The sequence below is a fragment of the Haliotis cracherodii genome, unplaced genomic scaffold (assembly GCF_022045235.1).
Source record: "Haliotis cracherodii isolate W230 unplaced genomic scaffold, xgHalCrac1.p SCAF_13, whole genome shotgun sequence".
Lineage (NCBI taxonomy): Eukaryota > Metazoa > Mollusca > Gastropoda > Lepetellida > Haliotidae > Haliotis > Haliotis cracherodii.
Window position 1 is genome coordinate 5,871,888 of NW_027266268.1, and position 21,839 is coordinate 5,893,726.

Genomic DNA, 21,839 nt, shown 5'->3' on the forward strand with positions numbered 1-21,839 from the left:
CGAGTCGTCGGGCGCAAGGTGCATAAGCTCATACACAGTGTACATCACACCATATGCCCCGAGGGATCTGTTGACAACGAAATTATCATACTGACAGTTATTCATACAGACCCTGAATATAAGTATGTCCATATGTATGAATATAAGAGTCAGCAAAACTCGTTACATTTGTCTTGAGAAGCAGATGATGCAAATGAACCGAGTTACTTCCCTTTACCCAATTGAATTCGGAATTATACATAGGTTCATTTCAGAAACTCGTCGATACTTAAGCAGGTTACTTGTGTTCCGATTGATTCTCAGCGGGCTACGTGAAAAATAAATGCCCGCTCCTTAACCAATCAGAAGCAAGTATATGAATGTAAGGTAAAATTCACCCCACACATTTTGTTAATCTGAAGCGTTATCACAGAACACAGGGGTAAACATCATCGTCAGTATTTGTCTGTGTCCACTTTTTCCGATATTCCCTTATATAAAGGAAATGCATTCCCACGTTCCTAGAAGATGGTGCAAATGAACAAAACAGTAAGAAATCCCATATGAAGGAACCGCCCAATTGCTGATCTGTCTTTAGAGCTGAATTAACCTTTGGGAAGTGAACACCGGTACCATTCCACACTTTCTGATCCCCAACCGTTTCGCTACTGTTCTTCCGCCCATTCGACATTCAGGAACTTCTTTTTGATGACAATATTGGCCACCCCAAAGTTGGCCCTCCCCGGGAGTGTGAAGCTGATGGCCGTGTTCGTATCGGTGTCGAGCAGGGTGGGGTCGAACCATACAGTATCCCGGAGTAGCGCGTCCCCGGACTCACCCCCTACTATGACCACCCCACCCCGGCATTTCATAGTGCCGAACCGACGGCGGTTAAAGTTTGGGATTTTGGACACAATTTTACACCGGTACTCATCATCGTAGTCCATAACGGTACCGTCGGTGCAGAAGATGTAGATGCGTTTGTCGTAGAAGATGCTGCGGGTCAGCTTGCAAGGCAGGCATAGATCGCCAATAAAGTACGTGCTCTGGAACCGGGTGTCGAAACACTGGATCGCGGAGGTCTCCTTTTCGTCGCTCTGGAGACCCCCGAACACGAATATTTTTTCCTTGGAGACCGCCGCCGACATCGACCTCACAGCTTGAACGAGACAGCCCACCTTCCGCCACGTGCACGTGCTGAGTTGAAACTCCTCAACATCGCATAGCGTTCTTTTGGACTCCTCATTTGCCCTGTCGTCATAGCCTCCCAGGACGTACAGTGATTCCCCGACGGCCACCATGACGTGACGTCGACGTCCTGCTATCATCTGCGTACATTTATGCCACTCGTTGTGATCAGAGTTGAACCTGACTAGGCTCTGTGGCTTTTGAGAACCTCCGGATACGAATATATCATTGCCGTATACGGTGCAGCAGTATTCGCGACCTAGCTTGAACAGTAGCGGACAAAGGATGAACCATTTCTTCTTCCGGTTGCTGTAACACAGAACGTCCGTGACCTTCTCCCCGCCTTCGGAGTACCCCCCGAGTAGCACGAGCACCTCCTCGCTGTGGGTGTGGTGGCGGTGGAAGATCCTGGGGGAGGTGAACTCATGTCTCCGGGCGGGGAGCATATGGTAGCTGACTGCCTCGCTCACGATCCGCTGGCATCGCCTGCTTTCCTTCACTATCGGGTGCGACTGAACCTCGTTGATGAGGTACTCGGAGGTCACCAAGGGTAGACGGAGGTGCAGGATGAGATCATCCATGGAGCGGGACCTCCCTTCAACGTCCGCTTTACACCACGAGAAGACGGCGTCACAAACGTTCTCCTCTTGCGGGACGTTCAAGTCGTCGCTGGAGATGATTTGTTGCAATTCCTCTTTGTCTAAGCAGTAAAAGTTTTCCGATTTACTTATTTCTTGAAAATGGCTGAGTATGCACGCATACGATTTCTGCTCTAACAGTTTGCATACATGCGCACGGGCGATTTTCCACAATGCTAAACAATTTTCTGAACAAATATGGCCCATTAAGAATTTCTCGCATTTCTCCGTCAGCAGCGTGATCTGAAACATGGAGGACGCTTTCAAAATTTCTTCGGCGTTGTCGACGTCAACTTGGCACCTCCCTGTGTACAAAAACGTCACGATGTTCTCAAATGCGTTCGTGGAGAGTCCCTGTAGCCGAACGCTGTTGTCGACGCTTTCTTTCATTCCGCTGGAAAACATGGCGTCGAAGTAGGGTGACGTGGCAGCGAGCACGGCCTTGTGGCATTCGAACACAACGTCCTCGATACACACGGTGACGTCGGTGTGACGTCGCTCCGTGTAGAGGCGGTGCAGGTTGCTCTGGAGATGCAACGCCGTCTCGACGTCGACACCCGGCAACGGCTTCATTACATCACATGGACACTGAAACATACAGATCGATTGATATTTCATTTACATCTCATCTTTCCTATACAATATTAACATATATGCCATCCAATACGGATTTACGAGATGTGAATATTTATTTCAGAAATAACCAACCAGAGTGAGTTGTTATGGTACATTAAAACGCCGCAGGGAGCATTAACCATGAAGAGCTCAGTAAAAAAAGCAAATTTATTGATTTACAAAGATAAGATGTCTGGTGTACCCAATAGCAGTTGTGCATTGTGTATTATTAAGAAGCGTTCTCATCTGAGCGATTTATAACAAATACGTTTTGTTGTTTGATAACAGTTGGAATGTTTTTTTAATCAGAGTTAAACCAAATATTAAAAGTGGATATTTCAAAGGTTTATTGACAACACTTTCGTTCACACAAGGCACAAATGTTATGTCATCGACTTTATTGAGGAAAGAGAGGCAAGATGCAGTGATGCATGATGCAAACACTGAATTAATCGTTAAGGAATGTTTTGTAAATTATGGAGGCGGTCGGGTAGCTTAGTCGTTAAAGCGTTCGCTCGTCATGCGAACCCGGGTTCGATTCCCGACATGGGTACAAAGTGTGAAGCCTATTTCTGGTGTCCCCCGCTGGAATATTGCTAAAAGCGGCGTAAAACCATACTCACTCCCTCACTCACTCACTTTACGGCACACAGAATGGTGAAATATAACTAAGGTATCGGTCTTTTATTTTAGGGGGGTGGGTCAGAGGGAACAAAACAAATAATACAGTCTCTAGGGTAGGGTCATAAAAAAAAAATAAACAGATAATAGGGCGTGTCATGACAAAATGGACATTTTATAATAAGTATAAAGTGCATTTGTATTTTGTCTTTTCGGGGAAGGTTATGAAAAAAGTACACAAGGACATAGGGAGGGTCATTATTTTCAGTACATGAATGCATCAAAAACCTCTGACCAACCCATTTAATAAATGACCGGCCCCTGACACAAATGACATTGCAGTCAATTCTTATAAAAAATAAGTCAACATCAATACGTTCCTGGGCCCATTTGCACAAAAAGATTTTAGCGCTAAGATGATCGTAACTCCCATACTTTAACATAGGCTTACAATAGTCGTAGCGCTAAGATCGCTTTGTGCAAGTGGGCCCTGGACTGCTTATTCAGTCATTAGCATAAAAACTGTAGACAGCAATACGACATCCGTGACATCGATCTGGTAATAATGCAGAATGAACTATTATCAGCCAGTCAGGAAACAGTTGTCCGTTACTGGGCGTGGCTTACTTGTTTTTAGGTTTATGAATGTATTGACAGGGTAACAACAAGTACCATCTTTTAACGTCTTTTGGTTTGACGCGACCGGGGATCGGAGCCCGGACCTCCTCTCTCCGGGCGAACGCTCTACCACTAGACCACGGAGGCGGTCCCACAAAACATTGAGATACACAGAATAGAGTGAATGAGTGAGTTGGGTTTTACGCCGCTTTTAACAGTATTCAAGTTATCTCACGGCGTGTCAGCTTAATAAGGGGGGAAAACCCGAAGTGATGCAGGTCTCAAACGTTTACCACTTCGGTGAAACTTACGAGCACGGGTATGGTGCTGACAAACCTAGAAACATAATCGGGCCGAACCGGGATTCGAACCCACAATCATAGGTTTCTGGCGTGCCCAAGGGACGCAACTCTGCACAGCGAATCGCGGCGCCTTAGACGACTGGGCCACCTGTCCCCCCCCCATAGAATAGAAATCTCAGTATAGGAGTGAGTGACTGTGTTGTGTTTAAAGTCGCTTTGAACAGTATTCAAGATTTATCACGGCGTGTCAGCTTGATTGTGAGGGAAGCCCGAAGTGACGCAGGTCTCTGAGGTTTTCACCTTTGTAAACCACGAGCACGGTACGGTGCTGACACACCTAGAAACATAACGCGAACCGGGATCTCATTATGGAAAAACGAACCAGGATGAACTGTTCGACGTACGAACACACTATACAGTAAGCCACCCTATTTCCACCTTCTTCCGCTGATATTCGCAATCTCTACAGTATCAAAACAATCCGAACGAATACCTGCTGTGTAGGTACGTCTGTCACTTTAGCATCGATTGTTCTTGTGTGCATTGCGATGAATCAGCACGGAATCAAATTGACAACACAGGATAAAATCAAACAATGAGTCCAAACATCGACCATATAATTCCTAGATGCAAGTTGTGAAGTGTATTGGGTATTGCTAACATATCCGTTCCTACATTATACATGACTGTCAAACTCATCTGTAACGAACCGCAGTCGGTATGTCAGGGAGAAATCAATGAATAAACGACCCGATGTACCGTATTCTGTCTTATGTACGTAAAGGATTATTATGGTTAACCACTTGTTTTGCCCGGCCTTATTAATCTGGTTCCACTGTTGGCTCGTACAACATGCCAAGCGCTTTAAGCTTTTAGTCGGAGGCGACCAAAAGACTTTTAAAATAGTACTTGTTGTTACCCTGCCGGGCGCTCGAGTTATAAGGGACAGTATGTCGACAGTGTGTTTTTAAATTATTGACGAAAATGTGTGATGCGATGCGATTCAATTCCCATTTGAAACCCAAACAATAGAGCTCTGCACAGCGAAGCCGACAACGCAAGTGCTGCGCAGAGTAAACTGGCTTCAGTCATGTTTTTTATTTGAGGCAAATTGAAGAGAAAGCTCGTGTGTTTTTTCTTATAGTTGCCAGCTTGGTTAGATTTGAAGCCAGTGTCTATCAGAGCCTAGATTACAATATAAATGCCTTGGCTCAAGTTGGTCGTATGCAGCCAATCACTCTCCTGCCTTGCGGCCAGGCGATTACCTCTGTCACATCTTACACAGTCCATGCATGTGTTTTGGACGAGTTTGCACATTTAGATACACATATGTCATGAAATGTTTAACTTTCTTGAGAAAATATCCTAAACGTGAAACATTATTTTCACGTGCTGTCATCGAAGTCCTACGGTCAGCTAGCGATACGGTCACTTTGATGTGTACATAATAAGCCATACACCTCACTGTCGCAGTTTTAGCATCTCTATTTAATTTTGCAAAACAATATGTTAAGCGAACCGAAAGGCTTGCATTAGTCCTGTCTGTTTTTATTTCAGAATAAGTGACCCGTGAAGATCCGGGGTAGAATAGGCCTACAGCAACACATGCTTGCCGTAAAAGGCGACTGTGCTTGTCGTAGGGGCGACTCACGGAATCGGGTGGCCAGTCTCGCCGACTTGGTTGATGCATGTCATCGTATCCCGATTGCGTGGATCGATGTTCATGATTTCAATCACTGGTCCAGACTCGATTATTTACAGACCGTCGTCATATAGCTGGAATATTGCGGCGTTAAACAACAAACAAACAAACAATCAGAATAAGTGCACTTGTTTCCAAACAAGAGAAAAGTCCGGTCACGTGACACCGTAGGTTTGTCACTGGAGAAGGCAAGGGCACTGCCTTTAACAATAAGAATCACCCAATCACAGAATGAAAATATCGGCTCACTCTAATAGTCCCCACCTATGCACCCATTCACCCACTCTCACTCTCACACCCTTAAACACAGCACCTTGGATGCACATGCACAGTTCACATACTAGATCTACTGAACAGCCAAGAGAGTATGTGTTTAACAAACAGCTGCCACAGTAGCGTGTGTCTGCAGCAAGACAGACATTAATATTCTATGTAGCAGCCGTATCTGTTCGTCTCAGTGCAAGAGAACACCTTTGTCTGTCGCGTGGGGCAACAACATGCTGGCTGTGATTCAACCTACCGTAAATACATAAGTATGTGTGTGTGTTTGTGTGTGTGAGGTGTGGATTGATGGGTGCGTATGGGTGTGTTTAGAGTGAGTGGCATTAACGATAGACTTTGAATATATATTGATCCATTGTAGAATAGCAAAACGGGTTACCAGCGTAACGAGCTAATATTTTTACAACACGGCTACCCCGCTGTCCCCTGTAATTACTGACACGTGGCAGAAAGTCCTTCATTAATTGTCGTATCTCGAAAACATACTGCGTTTCAGCTTGATGCGGGAGGAGGGACCAGAGTGATGGCGGATGACCGCTTTGGTGAAACCCACGAGCACGGGTATGACCAGAACCAAGCAACATAATTAAGACGAGTCTGGGAGTCGACCCACGACCAAAGGTTTCTGGGTGCCAAAGGGACGATGGATGGTGTTTTACTCAGCCGTGAATGATTAAATGAAGGGAATTTATCTTTAGGAGTTCCTCCCACTGGAATCCTATTTGGTAAGTCTTTGCTTCAGTATTGTTGTTACGATCGTCATAGTGCAAAGATGGCTTTGAACTACCGAAGCCAGGGTTCAGTTCTACAAAGCGAAAGTAGCGCTACGGTTATAGGACACTCTGCTCAAGGGTCTTTCGTAATAGACACCCCGTGGAGATTCCGGGTCAGGATTGTCAACCTATGTTAGTCGTTCGAGTCGACTTATGGATCGGTGGTCACTCGATGACTTGGTTGAACACGTGTCATCGTACCCCGCCGGCGTGAAACGTTGTTCATAATATTAATCACCGGGTTGTCTGGCCAAGACTCGATTATTTACATGATCACGACTTGCAGCTGGATGCGGCGTTAAACAAAAAACAAAACAAACTATAATAGGCATTCAACAATACTGGCGCAAAGATCACTTCAGAACGGAATATTCTAAAGCATGGTACATAGTCTCTTGTTTCATTAATTAGTAAACTTATATATCTTGAAATGGCACTGCGTTGCTATGGCACGGCGGAAGGAAAGGGCTGGGGCATAATCGTTGAAAATAGGCTTCAGGTGAAAGTCATGATGACATTATCAACTGCTACAACTAATAACGTCGTAACAACCGTCCATAGAATATGATGAATAGGATTGGCCCGCCTCCGTGGTGTATTGGATAGAACGTCTGCCCAGAGAGCGGATTGGTTTGTTGTTTAACGCTGCACTCAGCGATATTCCAGCCATATGACGGCGGTCTGTAAATAATCGAGTCTGGACCAGACAATTCAGTAATCAATATCATGAGCATTGATCCACGAAATTGGGATCGATGACAAGCATGAATCAAGTCAGCGAGCCTGACCACCCGATCCCGTTAATCGCCTCTTACAACAAACATAGTCACCTTTTACGGCAAGCATGGGTTGCTGAAGACCTATTCTACCCCGGATCTTCACGGGTCTCCCAGAGAGCGGAAGGTCGGTGATTTGATCCCCGGTCGCGTCATACCAAACATTACAAGAATGGTATTTGTTCTTTCATTGCCTGGTGTTCAGCACCGTCAGTCAGTCCGTTCCCGATGGCGGTCTCTAGGACTGTGCAACCAACACGAAGAAGATCGTCTCTGTGGTCTAGTGGATAGGGCGTCTGCCCAGAGATCGGTAAGTCAAGGGTTCCATCCCCGGTTGCCAAAAGACGTTAAAAGTTGGTACTTCTTGTTTCCATGCCTACCGCTAGGCATTAAAGGGATAAAACACGGACTGGTCGGTACACTGAGTGAGTGGGGTATTCATGTGAAACCGCGGCCTGGTATATCCGTGGGCTAGCACTATGAAACCGACATTAGTCCGGACTAATACGTACGTACGTACGCACGCACGCACGCACGCACGCACGCACAGTTTGACTAGTGACGTGTCATCGTATCCCGACGGCGTTGATTGTGCTTGCTCGTCCCTAAAAAGGGTATTAATCTTGAACGCGAAGTAAAGGCACACTTTACATCACCTTCAAGCAAAAATGATACACAGGTTACACACAAAGAAGTGTCGGCCATTTGTTTACAGGGCTTCCTCTTTGAGTGTGGTTGCGTGTGCGAGTCTGGTTGAACGGTATTCTGTTGCAGATGAAGAAGATGCGATTAGACAGCATTCGTCAAAATATTAACATCCCCCAGTCCCTCCTCTCTTGACCAATACAAATAAAAAATTGTCCATGGCCAGATGGTCAAGTTGAGCGCAACGGGGTCATTTTTCAACAGCAATTCACAGAGCACGTACACCGTCCCCGCAGAAGACGAACCATTTGTCACCTTGACTACACCTCGCGTACATTAATCACTCAGTGTCAGGTGATCTACCTTCCCTCGTGATGTCATTATAAGATTTCAATAAAACCAATATGGATGCCAGTCATGTGAAATGGACCGCCATCGTTTCACAAAGCGACCTTAACGTCACGACTGTGGTATATCTGTGTTCTACAAGGAGATTCATAGCGTTACGGTCGCGTTATCAAGCGTGACCCTGAATTGCTCTGTTAGCTGTAGTCGGGTCAAATTGACCCGTGGGTATTGAATACTGAAGTGGTTAAGTGATATCGGCAGACTTTTGACAGACCCGGTAAATTGTGGCGAAGTGTTATGAATAAATCGATGTGATAGATAATGGCCATTAACTATGGCATGGAGCAGGTACATTACAACGCGACAATCGCGGAACAAACACTGTCATGGATAACATAGAATGTACGACAGGCGCTAGAAACAAGAAATCAATTTTCCGTTGATGTAGGAATCTGTATCGGAGATGTGTTTTGCAACATTTCTGTCAATATAATTATAACCTTCTCAGTTTTCTGTAGCGATATAGCCGATGAGGCAGGTCAGTTTTATGTGGGCCGATTTGGGAAGTCAATTTTCTGTAGGGGTATGAACATGACTGTTTAATGTGGGCCGAATGGGGAAGTCAGACTTCTGTAGGGGTATGAAAAGGTCAGTTTTATGTGGGCCGAATGGGGAAGTCAGTTTTCTGTAGGGGTATGAAAAGGTCAGTTTTATGTGGGCCGAATGGGGAAGTCAGTTTTCTGTAGGGGTATGAAACGGTCAGTTTTATGTTTTATATTCCAGACTACGCTTTGCAAAATATTTTGATTCAAAATTTGAAAACAGAACATAAGAGTGTTTGGGAAGTGTTCTGGACTGGTGGAGATTGTAGGCAGTACTTCCAACAGGCTATGCATAGTCTCCTCCGTTCATGCCTTCATCCCACTGAAGCGAGAAATACACGATAATTTTGTACTATTAGTAAACTGAGAGGCAAAAGAAAGCATACCGAGGTTTTTATTGTGTAATTGAAAATTGAAAGAACTGCTGTTAAATTTGACTGTCTATGTAACCATCACACATTCCTACAACTGTTTGTAAATTGTATTCTGTGGATGGGTAAGTTGTTTTTAAAAAAATATATTGAGTCAACGAATAAAGGGGTAAGATATGAACTTGCAACCACACGAGCCTCTGAAATGTTGTACATTTGTTCCGGAAAGAGCAAGCGTATTGATTTCTAAAGATAAGATGTCTAAGATACCTACTTACCTATGCAATAAAATAGCTTTTAAAAGTTTTAAATCAATTAATTTTTTTTACAAAATAATACCATGTGGAAATATTCTGTAGACTAGAATGTATGGCATAATGTGGGAATGTGTTACAACATGTATGAGTGTATGAAAACGTTTATTTATATATATCCACAACATCTTTCTACACATTGTGGTGAGTGAGTGAGATCGGTTCAACGCCGCTTTTAACAGTATTCCAGCTACATCACGGCGTGTCAGCTTAATATGAGAGGAACGCCCGAAGTGATGCAGGTCTCGGACGTTTACAACTTCGTTGAAACCCACGAGCACGGGTATGGTGCTGACAAACCTAGAGACATAATCGGGGCGAACCGGGATTCGAACCCACAATCATAGGTTTCGGACGTGCCTAAGGGACGCAACTCTGCAGAGCGAATCGCGGCGCCTCAGACGACTGGGCCACCCTAGCTCCACATAGTATATAGGGGTTTGGTTATCACCATCGATTCACGTCACAATGCAGTGTTTGTGAGATACCCGGATGACCACATTTTGACGGTGCTTGGACATGCTGAGAATATGTCTGAACCATTAAATCGTGAATATATGATAATGATACCACATTAATATGGCGCCGAGTAACAGCCAGGCTTCTCACGGGTTCTTCATGATATACATGTAGCTACCCCGGTCAATGGATCAGTGTATACTCGCATTTACTTTGGAGCTCCCATGAGAGTATAATCCTGTATTAATTTTCTCACGAAACGCATTTTACTATTCACAATGTGTCACACTTATATGATTTAATTCAGAAAACGAAATAGATTATCTGATACAATGTTTAATGACAATGTTTTCTGTTCAATGACAATACTTATTTGAGTACCCTTTAAATTGACGCCGCTGCTTTTTCAGTAAGTTATAAAGTGAGTGAGTATGGTTTTACGCCGGTTTTAACAATATTCCAGCAATATCACGGCGAGGGACACCAGAAATGGGCTTCACACATTGTACCCATGTCGGGAATCGAACCCGGGTCTTCGGCATGACGAGCGAACGCTTTAACCACTAGGCCACCAGACCGCCCCTGGGAGTATACAACCCAAGCTAGAAGGTTAAATCACATAAGTACCGGGTACCCATTCACTGCTGGGTTAACAGAAAACATATGTTAACAAAGGCACTTGCATAGGATGCATCACTTATGTATCCCATGACTCTAGGGTCAAGCTATGACCTGCGCGTTGTACACAGTTGTGTTGTGTTGTACACAGGACTACGCGCCCACACACAGTGATACAGTTTGACATATACATGTACCGTACGTATATGGAGGCCCAGTCTGCAATCAATAACAGGCTGACGTTGAATAATTGTCATTTGGTCCGAATAAACAAACTGACTGATTTTGACCATTATAGATTTGGCCCATTGACTATTAAGTGAGTGTGTGAGTGAGTGAGTGAGTTGGGTTTAACGCCGCTTTTAACAGTATTACAGTTATATCGCGGCGTGTCAGCTTAATGTGGGAGGAAAGCCCGAAGTGATGCAAGTCTCAGACGTTTACCACTTCGGTGAAACCCACGAGCACGGGTATGGTGCTAACAAACCTAGAAACATAATCGGGGCGAATCAGGATACGAACCCACAATCATAGGTTTCTGGCGTGTCCGAAGGGACGCAACTATGCACAGCGAGTCGCGGCGCCTTAGACGACTGGGCCACCCGTGCCCCCTGACTATTAAGAAGGGACGGAGGAATGGAGCATGCGCACTTTGGGCCATGCATTTTCAAAATGAACAGAATGTCAGGCAGTCAGCAAAAGCGTGAGTAATCATGGCGAAGGATGAACACGGTCTGTTAAGCGATCTTAGCGCTAAAAAGATCGTAAGTCCGATACTGGACGAGAGACGTTGTGCTCAAGTCGCTTTGAGGAACGGTGCCCGGAAAAGAGTGAGTGAGTGAGTGAGTATGGTTTTACGCCGCTTTTAGCAATACTCCCGCGATGGGGACACCAGAAAAGGTCTTCACACGTTGTACCCACGTGGGGAATAAAACCCGGGTCTTCGGCGTGACGAGCGAACGCTTTAACCACCAGGCTACCCCACCGCCCGATAATATGATATTCATCGTAATAATATTAAACCGGACTGGTCAGTACAGTCGTATATTCATGATAACCCCGTGTGTATATTATATACAATGAAATGTGTTTATAAACATGAAAACTATTTATAAAAGCAATCACTCAGCGATGTATTAAGACAAAAATCACTCCAAATCTTCCCATATTATAAATAAAGATACATATCATACACAACCGAATCATCATATAAAGATGAATTCTTCAAGGCAAGATACGCAGAAAAAGGTCATATCAGGACTGAAATACCGATAAATTGATCGCTGGCTGACGACAGTAGAATGTATCAGAGAACGGATAGTTTTATCGAAGCGATGAACCAATCCAATAAACTTTGTGCCACCATCCGATAAAAACGCAGATGAGGTGACCAGCACGAACTAATTTCAAGCTCCATATTCTTTTTCAACTGACTACAATAACATTGTAAAACATCACATAACAGTCCGAATGACAGAACATGGGCTTCGTTGTTAATTACATTCACAGTCCGCGACTCTATCGACTACATCAACCGCCACTAGGTTCCACCGGGCTCCATAAGCCACCACGAGACTCCATTAGGCTCCATCGGCTTCAAAGAGGCTCCATTTGGCTCCACTAGGCGTAACCATTGAGTCCAATTCTCAGTCCACTCGCTTGCCAGTTGAACGGATGGGATCAGGTCACGTGACAGTAGCATGTTAGTATGGAGCAAGGTAGTCAGTTCGTCGCGATGTATAATTAATAAGTACTTATTCCAAGATATAAAAATAACTTATTCGTGTGTCTGCAATTTAGTTTTGAAACTATTTCAGTCGTGATCATATTTAATTCACGCGCAGAAAGAGCAAAAACATGAGCTGACCTTTTCTCACTGAACATATGAATCTAACCAAACATGGCGACCATTTAGGAGAAATGCTAAACTTTCAATGATTCAGTGAAGTCACTCTTTTGTCATATGACAAAATCATTGCTTCACAAAGAAAACGGGACATCGTTGAAAATATGCCGGATATAAATGGAAAAATTGGTACCCTTCTGATAATTAACATAACTTGTTCAGAACTGACAAAAGCAAATATTTGACAAATTTCAAACATTTGACCAATATCCTCTAGAACTGGTCGACCTTCAGTTTTTTACCCAAGTGGGTAAGAGTTTGCTGGTCACGCCACAGGCCAGAGTTGATGCATGTCATCGATCCCAATTGCGTGGCTCAATGTTTTTGATGTCAATCACCGGATTGTCTGGTCCAGACTCGATTATTTACAGACCACCGTCATATAGCTGGAATATTGCTGAGTGCGGCGTTAAACAACAGACAAACAAACAAAACTTTGGTACAATTTCACTCCTTCGCTCACTTTCACTCAGTCCTTCTTTATGTTCAGCTGACAGAAAAATCAGTTCATCGATACAACAAACGTAAAACAGTTGTTTATTTTGTGAGTTTATTTTTTAACGCCGCATTCAGAAATTATCCAGCTCTATGACGGTGGCCTGTTAATAACTGAGCCTGGGTGCCAGGTACAAAGTGATCTCAAAGTGATAGTAACTCCCATACTTAACCGTAGGCTTACGATCATTGGAGCGGTACGTACGATCGCTTTATGGAACGGCGCCCAAGAACAGGAAATCCGGCGACTGACATCATGCGCATCGATCTACCGAATATTAGCGAACGATGACATGGCATCAACCAAGTCACCTTGCCCGTGAAGATCCGGGACGAGAAATAGGTCTTGAGCAAGGCATGCTTGTCGTAAAAGGCGACTATGCTTGTTATAAGAGGCGACTATGCTTGTCGTAAGAGGTAACTAACAGGATCGGGTAGTCAGACTCGCTGACTTGTTTGATTCATGTCATCGTATCCCAACTGAGTACATCGATGCTCATTATGTCAATCACTGGATTGTCAGGTCCAGACTCGGTTATTTACTCTAACCCGGGTCCCCCAGGGGTAAACTGATATTAAGACGTAACACAATCGCCAAATGAGGTGTTTGTTATACATTACAGAAATGGCAAGAAATAATTCAGGAAAAATATAGGTCTAGTGGTTTGTTCCACAGATGCTTTCTTTGTGCTGAGATGATCGTAACTCCATTACTTTAATAACATGTCCTTTTTATGAAGATTTAAGACAAGCACTTTTTAAATATTGTATGCGATTAAATCCTACCTTTGCCGATTTAAACAAATGTATATATATTTTAAAGTCAGAAAATGTACATGTTCTATTAGCTATAGCTAGCACACTTTATAAACTGTAGAAACGTGAACAATTATTTAATTCATGAACATGATGTTAACTATGAATATTACTATGCATAATAATGTTTCGTAGAGGATACGAACAATATCCTTCGTATGTCTTATATGCACATGTATTTATTGTTTTATTGTATCTCAAAACCTTATGGCTGGGTGTTACTTAAATTATATGACTGTCCATTTTTCGTATCTTATGTACAATAAACAATTTCTCTCTCACTTAAACATAGACGTACGAGAAACGTACTGCTAAGATTGCTTTGAGAAACGGCCCTTTGGGGCAATGATAGTTCGCCCATGTCACGTACATGTTTGTCACAGATCTATAACAAAACTGTGAAAAGACGTTCATCGCTCTCTGACGCCTTTCACACATTTTAGCAAGCTGCACGTGCAAACCTTTTAAGTATGATTGTCGTCATGGGGTAAGCGAGTCATGACAACAATCCAATGCTGAACTATCAGTCTGAGCATGCGCGATGCAGAGGGTATATATTGCCCGGCAAAAGAAAGTATACATCCATGTTTGATGGTGTCTACTAGTGAAATAAACAAGAAATAGTTATTCGATGGCGATATCTCTGATACGGGTAGCATAGTTGTGTTTTGGACTTTAAGTGTGCAGTCTAATCGGCGACTTTTTTCAACACAGTAACGTTTTGTAATTTTTTGGTCAAATATAAATTTTCAAATGTATACTTTCTTTTGCCCGGCAGTGTATTTTGGATAGGCGAAGACGGGGCTGTTCGTATGTTCGACATTTACATAGGGACTGAATACATCGATTCTGGACGTTAATAGCAATGCATTTCCGAGAAATGTTCATACTTAATCACGCAATTTTAATATTCAAAACCAAAATGTTTCGAAAGAATATGATGACAGTATATATGTCTGTGCGTCATGGCAGTTACTGTTTATCGACCGAGGAAACAATAGGGTTAATAATTAATGGCCGGTTACTTATTGATACGCTGCGACCTAGTTTGACCATGGTGTAATGCTGCTCCGGTGATAAGACTAACGCTTTGTCTCTGAAAATATATAATTTTGACAGAAACAAGCAACTATATCTAAATTGAAGAGCCCCAGTGAAACGGGAAACTGCGGAAAATCTAGACTTGCTTCATTTAGGGCTACAACATTACTGTAAGGGCTGGGTGAAGAGAAAATAATATGGTGCAGGGACTGTGAGAAAGACTACTCCAGCGGTGTGGGGAATGATACGCTAGTTATAGGTCATGCGCTGAACATACACCAGTAATAGATCATGCGCAGAATGATTAAATGATAATAGATTATGCGCTGAACATACACCAGTAATAGATCATACGCGGAATGATTAAATGATAATAGATCATGCGCGGAATGATACACCAGCAATAGGTCGTGCGCGGAATTATACACCAGTAATAGGTCATGCGCGGAATGATACACCAGCAATAGGTCATGCGCGGAATGATACATCAGTAATAGGTCATGCGCAGAATGATACACCAGCAATAGGTGATGCACGGAATGATACACCAATAATAGGTCATGCGCAGAATGATACACCTGCAATAGGTCATACGCGGAATTATACACCAGTAATAGGTCATGCGCGGAATGATACACCAACAATAGGGCATGCGCGGAATTATACAGGGGGGATGGGTGGTCAGGCTCGCTGACTCATGTCACTGTATCCGAATCGCGTGGATCGATGCCCATGATATCAGTCACTGGATTGCCTGGTCCAGACCCGATTATTTATGATATATCGCTGGAACATTGCGGAGTGCGGTGTTTAACAACAAACAAACAAAACAATATATTGGTTGACTTGGTGTATACGATCGACAATCGATCACGCTTTCACTACTATATCGTGATGGAGATTGATGGTGTCCATTATACATAGACTCCCTGATATTTCCCACTTGAAATGTATGGTGGTACGTTACAAGTTTTGTTATAGCTATCAATTATTAAAGGGGAAATCGAAAAAGGTTGGATACGTTACAACCAGCAATATATTCCAGTGTGTCTTAGCAGAGAGTTTGTCTGGGATAAGAAATACATTTTAAGTCAATGTTCTTGGGAGAGGCCTGCATGTCCGGGGGCCATATGTAGAACAGCGCTAGCATTTGATGGTCAAACCAACTAAACTAAATTCTTGTACAAACTCTCTCTCTCTATCTTTCTATTTTGTTATGCCTCTATTTATCTGTTTATCTTTTTATTTATCAATGACGCTTACGTATTATTGTTTATTGTCTTCAAACACAACACTCTAAAAGGCATATTCACTAAGCGACTATGCTTGTTGTAAGAGGCGACTAACGGGATCGAGTGGTTGTGCTCCCTGACTTGGTTGATGCATGTCATCGTGGCTCATGATGTCAATCACTGGATTGTCTGGTCTAGACGCGATTATTTACAGACCGCCGTCACATAGCTGTGATATTGCTGAGTGCGGCTTTAAACAACAAACAAAACAATAAAATAATATTCACCACTGCAGAGATAATTTGATTCAACATGTCCGGCAATCCAATAGCATGTTCTTCAAATGACAATTTACTTATTACTAATGGAAGAAACGATAGTTTACTCAGCACTACATTCTACATGAATATTAAACATTCACGATGCCTGTCTCCAAACAGATTTGAGTTTGTAACGTGATATTCAAATGTATGATCGGCGATGCAACAACGTTCGACAACACCTGCTGCTCGGTGCGACATTAGTTAGAGTGAGATCATGGACAGGTAAAGTAGAGTGACAGTAGTGAGTATGGTTTTACGGCACTTTTAGCAATATTCCAGCAATTTACACATTGTACCCATGTGGGGATTCAACCCGGGTCTTCGGCGTGACGAGCGAACGCTTTAACTACTAGACTACCCTACCGTCCACGGTAAAGTAGAACCTACAGCTACCTCTACACAGTAGCTGATTATATCTGTTGCGTAACGACGTATCTAAATGAAATGATTCATCGATGCGACATTGGATATATACACCGACTGCGTATATTCCTCATGTCAATCAGTATATATCAATGAGACTGTGGGTTTTGTTCATATCGTGTGACAATATGTAAAATGTAAATGATAATTTCTCACCTGAACGGTTTGTGTGGTGACCGTTGACATCTTGGTAGCCTCTCACAATACAGAAAAACACCTTTCCAGCTTCGCGTCCATTCTGCCTCTGCGGGAATAGTGACATATACACGCCCCGCAGTGATTACGTCCCTTTGATGGCGCCTGACTATATTTGTGTGTTTGTGAGTGTGTGTGTGTGTGTGTGTGTGTGTGTGTTGTCACGATTGCCATGATACAAACTGCATTTGTGATTCTTGTCAAGGCCCACTTGTATAAAATGATCTTAGCGTTACGAATATTGTAAACCTATGTTACAATAACCGCATTGCTACGATTTCTTCGTGAAAGGTGCCCAGGTAAGACGCGGAGTTATCCCCCTTATATCACGTGAACGACAGACCAGCTGCCCGGAACTTATTCAGGTTTCGTAAAGGCATTTCGCCGTGCACGCTCGATGACTTGACAGTGTATCAGCACCCGGGGAGCCGTTGTCATGGTGATAAATGAAGCGTAAAACAGATCGATTTAAATAAGTCAGGCTATGCAAACTGACGAGGAATAGTATTCACTTGTGTATAGCCTAGTTCAATACAAAATCTGAACAAGTGTCTTGTCTGATGTTTCTAAATATATGACGATAGTGAGTGTGTGGGGTTTAACGCCGTTTGAAGTTGTATCACTGCGTGTCAGCAAGATGTGACAGAAAGACCTAAAGCTACGCATGCTTGGAACGTTAGCCACGTGGGGGAAATCCTGGAGTATGGGGTGAGTGAGTGAGTATGGTTTTACGCCGCTTTTAGCACTATTCCAGCAATATCACGGCTGGGGACACCAGAAATGGGCTTCACACATTGTACCCATGTCGGGACTCGAACCCGGGTCTTCGGCGTGACGAGCGAACGCTTTAACCACTAGGCTACCCGACCGCCCCTCCTGGAGTATGGGTATGGTGCTGAGAAATGATCACAAATATAGCGAATATGGGATTCGAACGCACGATAGTAGGATCACGGCACCAACGGACGCAACTCTGCACTGTAAACAGCGGCGGCAGAGTCTGGAAGCATGTGCCATAGGATGGCGAGATAAGGCAAGTGGTTAAAGATCTTCCTCAGGTTCAGACTTAGGTTCGAGTCCCGCCATCAGTACCATGGTCAAACCCCATTCTCTCTGTATGCTTACATTGTAGCTAAACTGGTGTAAACCCAAACAAATTCATATAGAAAATCCGAATTATTTAGAATGTATATAAGTTTCCTTCAGTGTGTGGTTTCTGGCTACTTTTTGATGTTTGTAGTATTGATTATTCCAGAGATCACGAAACGCGTGAAGATCCTGGTTAGACTAGGTCTTCAGCAACCAATGGTTGTCGTAGGAGTCGACTAAGGGATTCGGGTGGTTAGACTCGCTGACTTGGTTGATGCATGTCATCGTATCCCAATCGGGTGGATCTATGCTCATTATATCAATGATTGGATTGTCTGGCCCACATTCCATATTTACATATCCCCGTCAATTAGCTGGAATATTGCTGAGTGCGGCGTTAAACAACAAACAAATAAGCAAACAAACAAAGATAATGAGTAAGTGAGTGATTTGCCTTTCCGTCCTTTTAAAATTATTCCAGTTATATCACGTTTTGTCAGCTTAACGTGGTAGGCCAGCCCCAAGTGATGCACGTCTCAGACGTTTGCCACTTTGGTGAAACCCACGGGTATGGTGCTGACAAATCTAGAAACATAATCGGGGCGAACCGGGATTCGAACCTTCAATCATAGGTTTCTTGCGTGACCAAGGGATTTCATAGGTGAATGTGCCGCATGTATGGTCCTTGACAGGACGGCCATCTTCGAAGATAGATTCCCCGTGAACTGGCTGATATAGTGGGTTGTTACATACAGTCGATAAGGGTCGATTCCACACTGGTGGATATGTGATATCTGAAAACATGTTTGATGAATATTTCGAGAAAATGGCATATATATGTGTATATATGTATATTTATTTATGTAAACTGACAGACAAACGAAAGTACACCCCAATGTTTTATGGTTGCTAAAAACGAAAGAAACCATGAATGGTTATTCGATGGTTATGTGGTGGGTGGGTTGTGCTGTCTGTCTGTCCTTGTCTTGATGCTTGCGTGCGTGCGTACGTACGTACGTACGTACGTACGTACGCACGCATGCATGCATGCATGCATGTATGTATGTATGTATGTATGTATGTATGTATGTATGTATGTATGTATGTATGTATGAACAGTTTAAACATATTTTTATTTCAACTAAAAATTGAGACAGGTAAACAAGACAGCGCTTATTTTGAGACCTCTCCGTATATAGAAATCAAGTAACAAAGAAAGTTAAGGAGTATACATAATATTTACACAAAACATACTTTGGTGGTCAATTATCAAGCACGATCAGCAGTGTCCGATGGGACTATACGTAATATTAGGTACTACCATATGTGCACAAGACACATATATTTTATACGTGAGGGTTTTGTGTATTCATTAAGTTCGAATCTACTAGAATGTGTGATGAAAGTATGGACAGATAGAAGAATTTCTTGATTTGCTTCAGATGATAGGCCTTCACATCCGTAAAGTACTGTATTCCTATCATATCACTTTGTGTTATAGAATTGATTCTAATTTGATAATAATAGCAACAAACAAAGAAGTAGTGTAGCGGGTCTTCATAGTAGTGACTAGAGCAACAACCAGGGCTGTCAGTTATGAATCTGTCGAATTTAAGGTAATTTAATCAAATGTTCCTGCATCCGAGTCTGAGGCGGCAGTGGATAATTTAACAGAATCTGGATCCAAAATCTGTATAAAAAAATCTTTGTAATTGTTATTGTATGACAAAACATTTCGAAAATTTGAGTATGGGCCAGTATATTTAATTTATTCAGATGGCTTATTCCGTAATTTTGTAGAGTAAGGTAGAAAGAATTTTGCATAGTGTTTAGTCTTGCATCTGATTGTTTGGATGTTGGAGGAGTTTCTAAGGCTGTATCTCTGCGAGTGTTAACTTGGTCTGGGATAAGATAGCAGAGATAAACTGGTGCTAAATTGTTTGCCATTTTGTGGAATAAAGATAAAGATTAATTTTTGAGCCTTAGTGACAAAGGTTTGAGATTTGTTTGTGTATACAATTTTTAATGGCCTGTGCCCCGTGTCGAAATCTTGAAATTAACCCGAGAGTTCATTAAGTACGAAAATTGCAGTGGACTTAAGTAAGAAACTTTGCATTTATGTCTCAGAAAAGGCTGTTGATAAGAAAGTCTCACTGCACACCTCGAATTGCAAAAACAAACAATTATCTATTTCCACATCACGATTTATTGAGAACAATATGTCATTCAAACAATTTTAAGACTTTCCGTTGCGGCCCCATTATCATGTTTATTATGTAGTTAAACCAAACTAATAGTACGAGTAATATTACGGCGCACGGGTGGCCCAGTCGTCTAAGACGACTTTCATTTCGATTTAATTAATTAATTAATTAATTCACGTTATGCAAGTCACAAAACATTAAGTCTCAAATTATGCAGGCGCCCAAAGACAGCTGTGTGCTGTTAGTGAGTGAGTGAGTTGGGTTTAACGCCGCTTTTAACATTATTAGTTATATCACGGCGTGTCAGCTTAATGCGGGAGGAAAGCACAGAGTGAAACCCATGAGCACAGGTATGGTGCTGACAAACCTAGAAACATAATTGGGGCGAACTGGGATTCAAACCCACAATCACAGGTTAATGGCGTGCCCAAGGGACGCAACTCTGCACAGTGAATCGCGGCGCCTTAAGGGGCATTCACATGGAACAACTAGTTGTATACAACTTGTTGTATGCAATTAGTTGCACGAAATGAAGTTGTATACAACTCGGCATTCTCACGGCGGCGAGTTGCATACAACTCGGGTCTCGCGAGATCTCTGACAAAAAACTTGTGATTCACTACAGTCTACATTATCGCCGAGTTAATGTGCAGACGCAGAGCTTTGAAAAATCAACGCTGTGCGAGAATTGCGGTCGCGCGGTACGGGACCAAAATCTGACTTTGCAATTTAACGGACTTGTGTATTATTGAATTTTTAACCCCCATGATGGAAAATTAAATGTATAACGTCACACATTCGATACGAAAACGTACTTGTGGCGAAAACAAATTTTCCGTTACATGACGTCAAAACACGAGGGCAATGTCCACATGTACGAAGACAAAAAGTGGCATAACTCCGCAATTCTTAACCTAGTCATAGCAATACCCAGTATCCGTTATGTCCGTGGTGAGCATCTGCTTTAGCTCAGGACAATTATACATTCTAGTATCTTTTTGTTTATGTGTATCTACAAAGTTCCCACACAGCTATCGATTTTAATAACCGCATCGGTTCCTTTTCTGGGACATTGAATGATTGTCATCCAAAATGTCCAGAAGACATATTTCATATTTTTTATAATATAGAAGAATGACCTATAAAAATCCTGAAAGTGCCCTTTCGCCAGTTGAAACTAGATATTTTTAGCTTATTTCCCAATTCGTAAGAAACTTTGAAATCGGTAACACAAAAAAGTAACAGTATATTACCACTTATATTC

The 21,839-nt window shown here is 42.7% G+C and overlaps 1 protein-coding gene across 1 annotated transcript; it reads right to left on the bottom strand.

The window, feature by feature from the left end:
• Window positions 1–518: 518 nt before the first annotated feature.
• LOC139458798 (kelch-like protein 24) lies at window positions 519–17,324 on the bottom strand. The gene is made up of 2 exons (XM_071240216.1): window positions 17,244–17,324; window positions 519–2,393 (listed from the first exon to the last, which is right to left on the bottom strand). The coding sequence occupies exons 1-2, from the start codon at window positions 17,271–17,273 to the stop codon at window positions 645–647; spliced, it is 1,779 nt and encodes a 592-aa protein (XP_071096317.1). The 5' UTR covers window positions 17,274–17,324; the 3' UTR covers window positions 519–644.
• Between the last annotated feature and the right edge of the window lie 4,515 nt (window positions 17,325–21,839).

Bases quoted from the DNA above. Each gene is read 5' to 3' on its own strand.
- LOC139458798 (XM_071240216.1), bottom strand. From the start codon at position 17,273: ATGTCAACGGTCACCACACAAACCGTTCAG. The intron at 2,394-17,243 runs GTGAGAAATTAT...TGTATGTTTCAG, and splicing joins TCACCACACAAACCGTTCAG to TGTCCATGTGATGTAATGAA.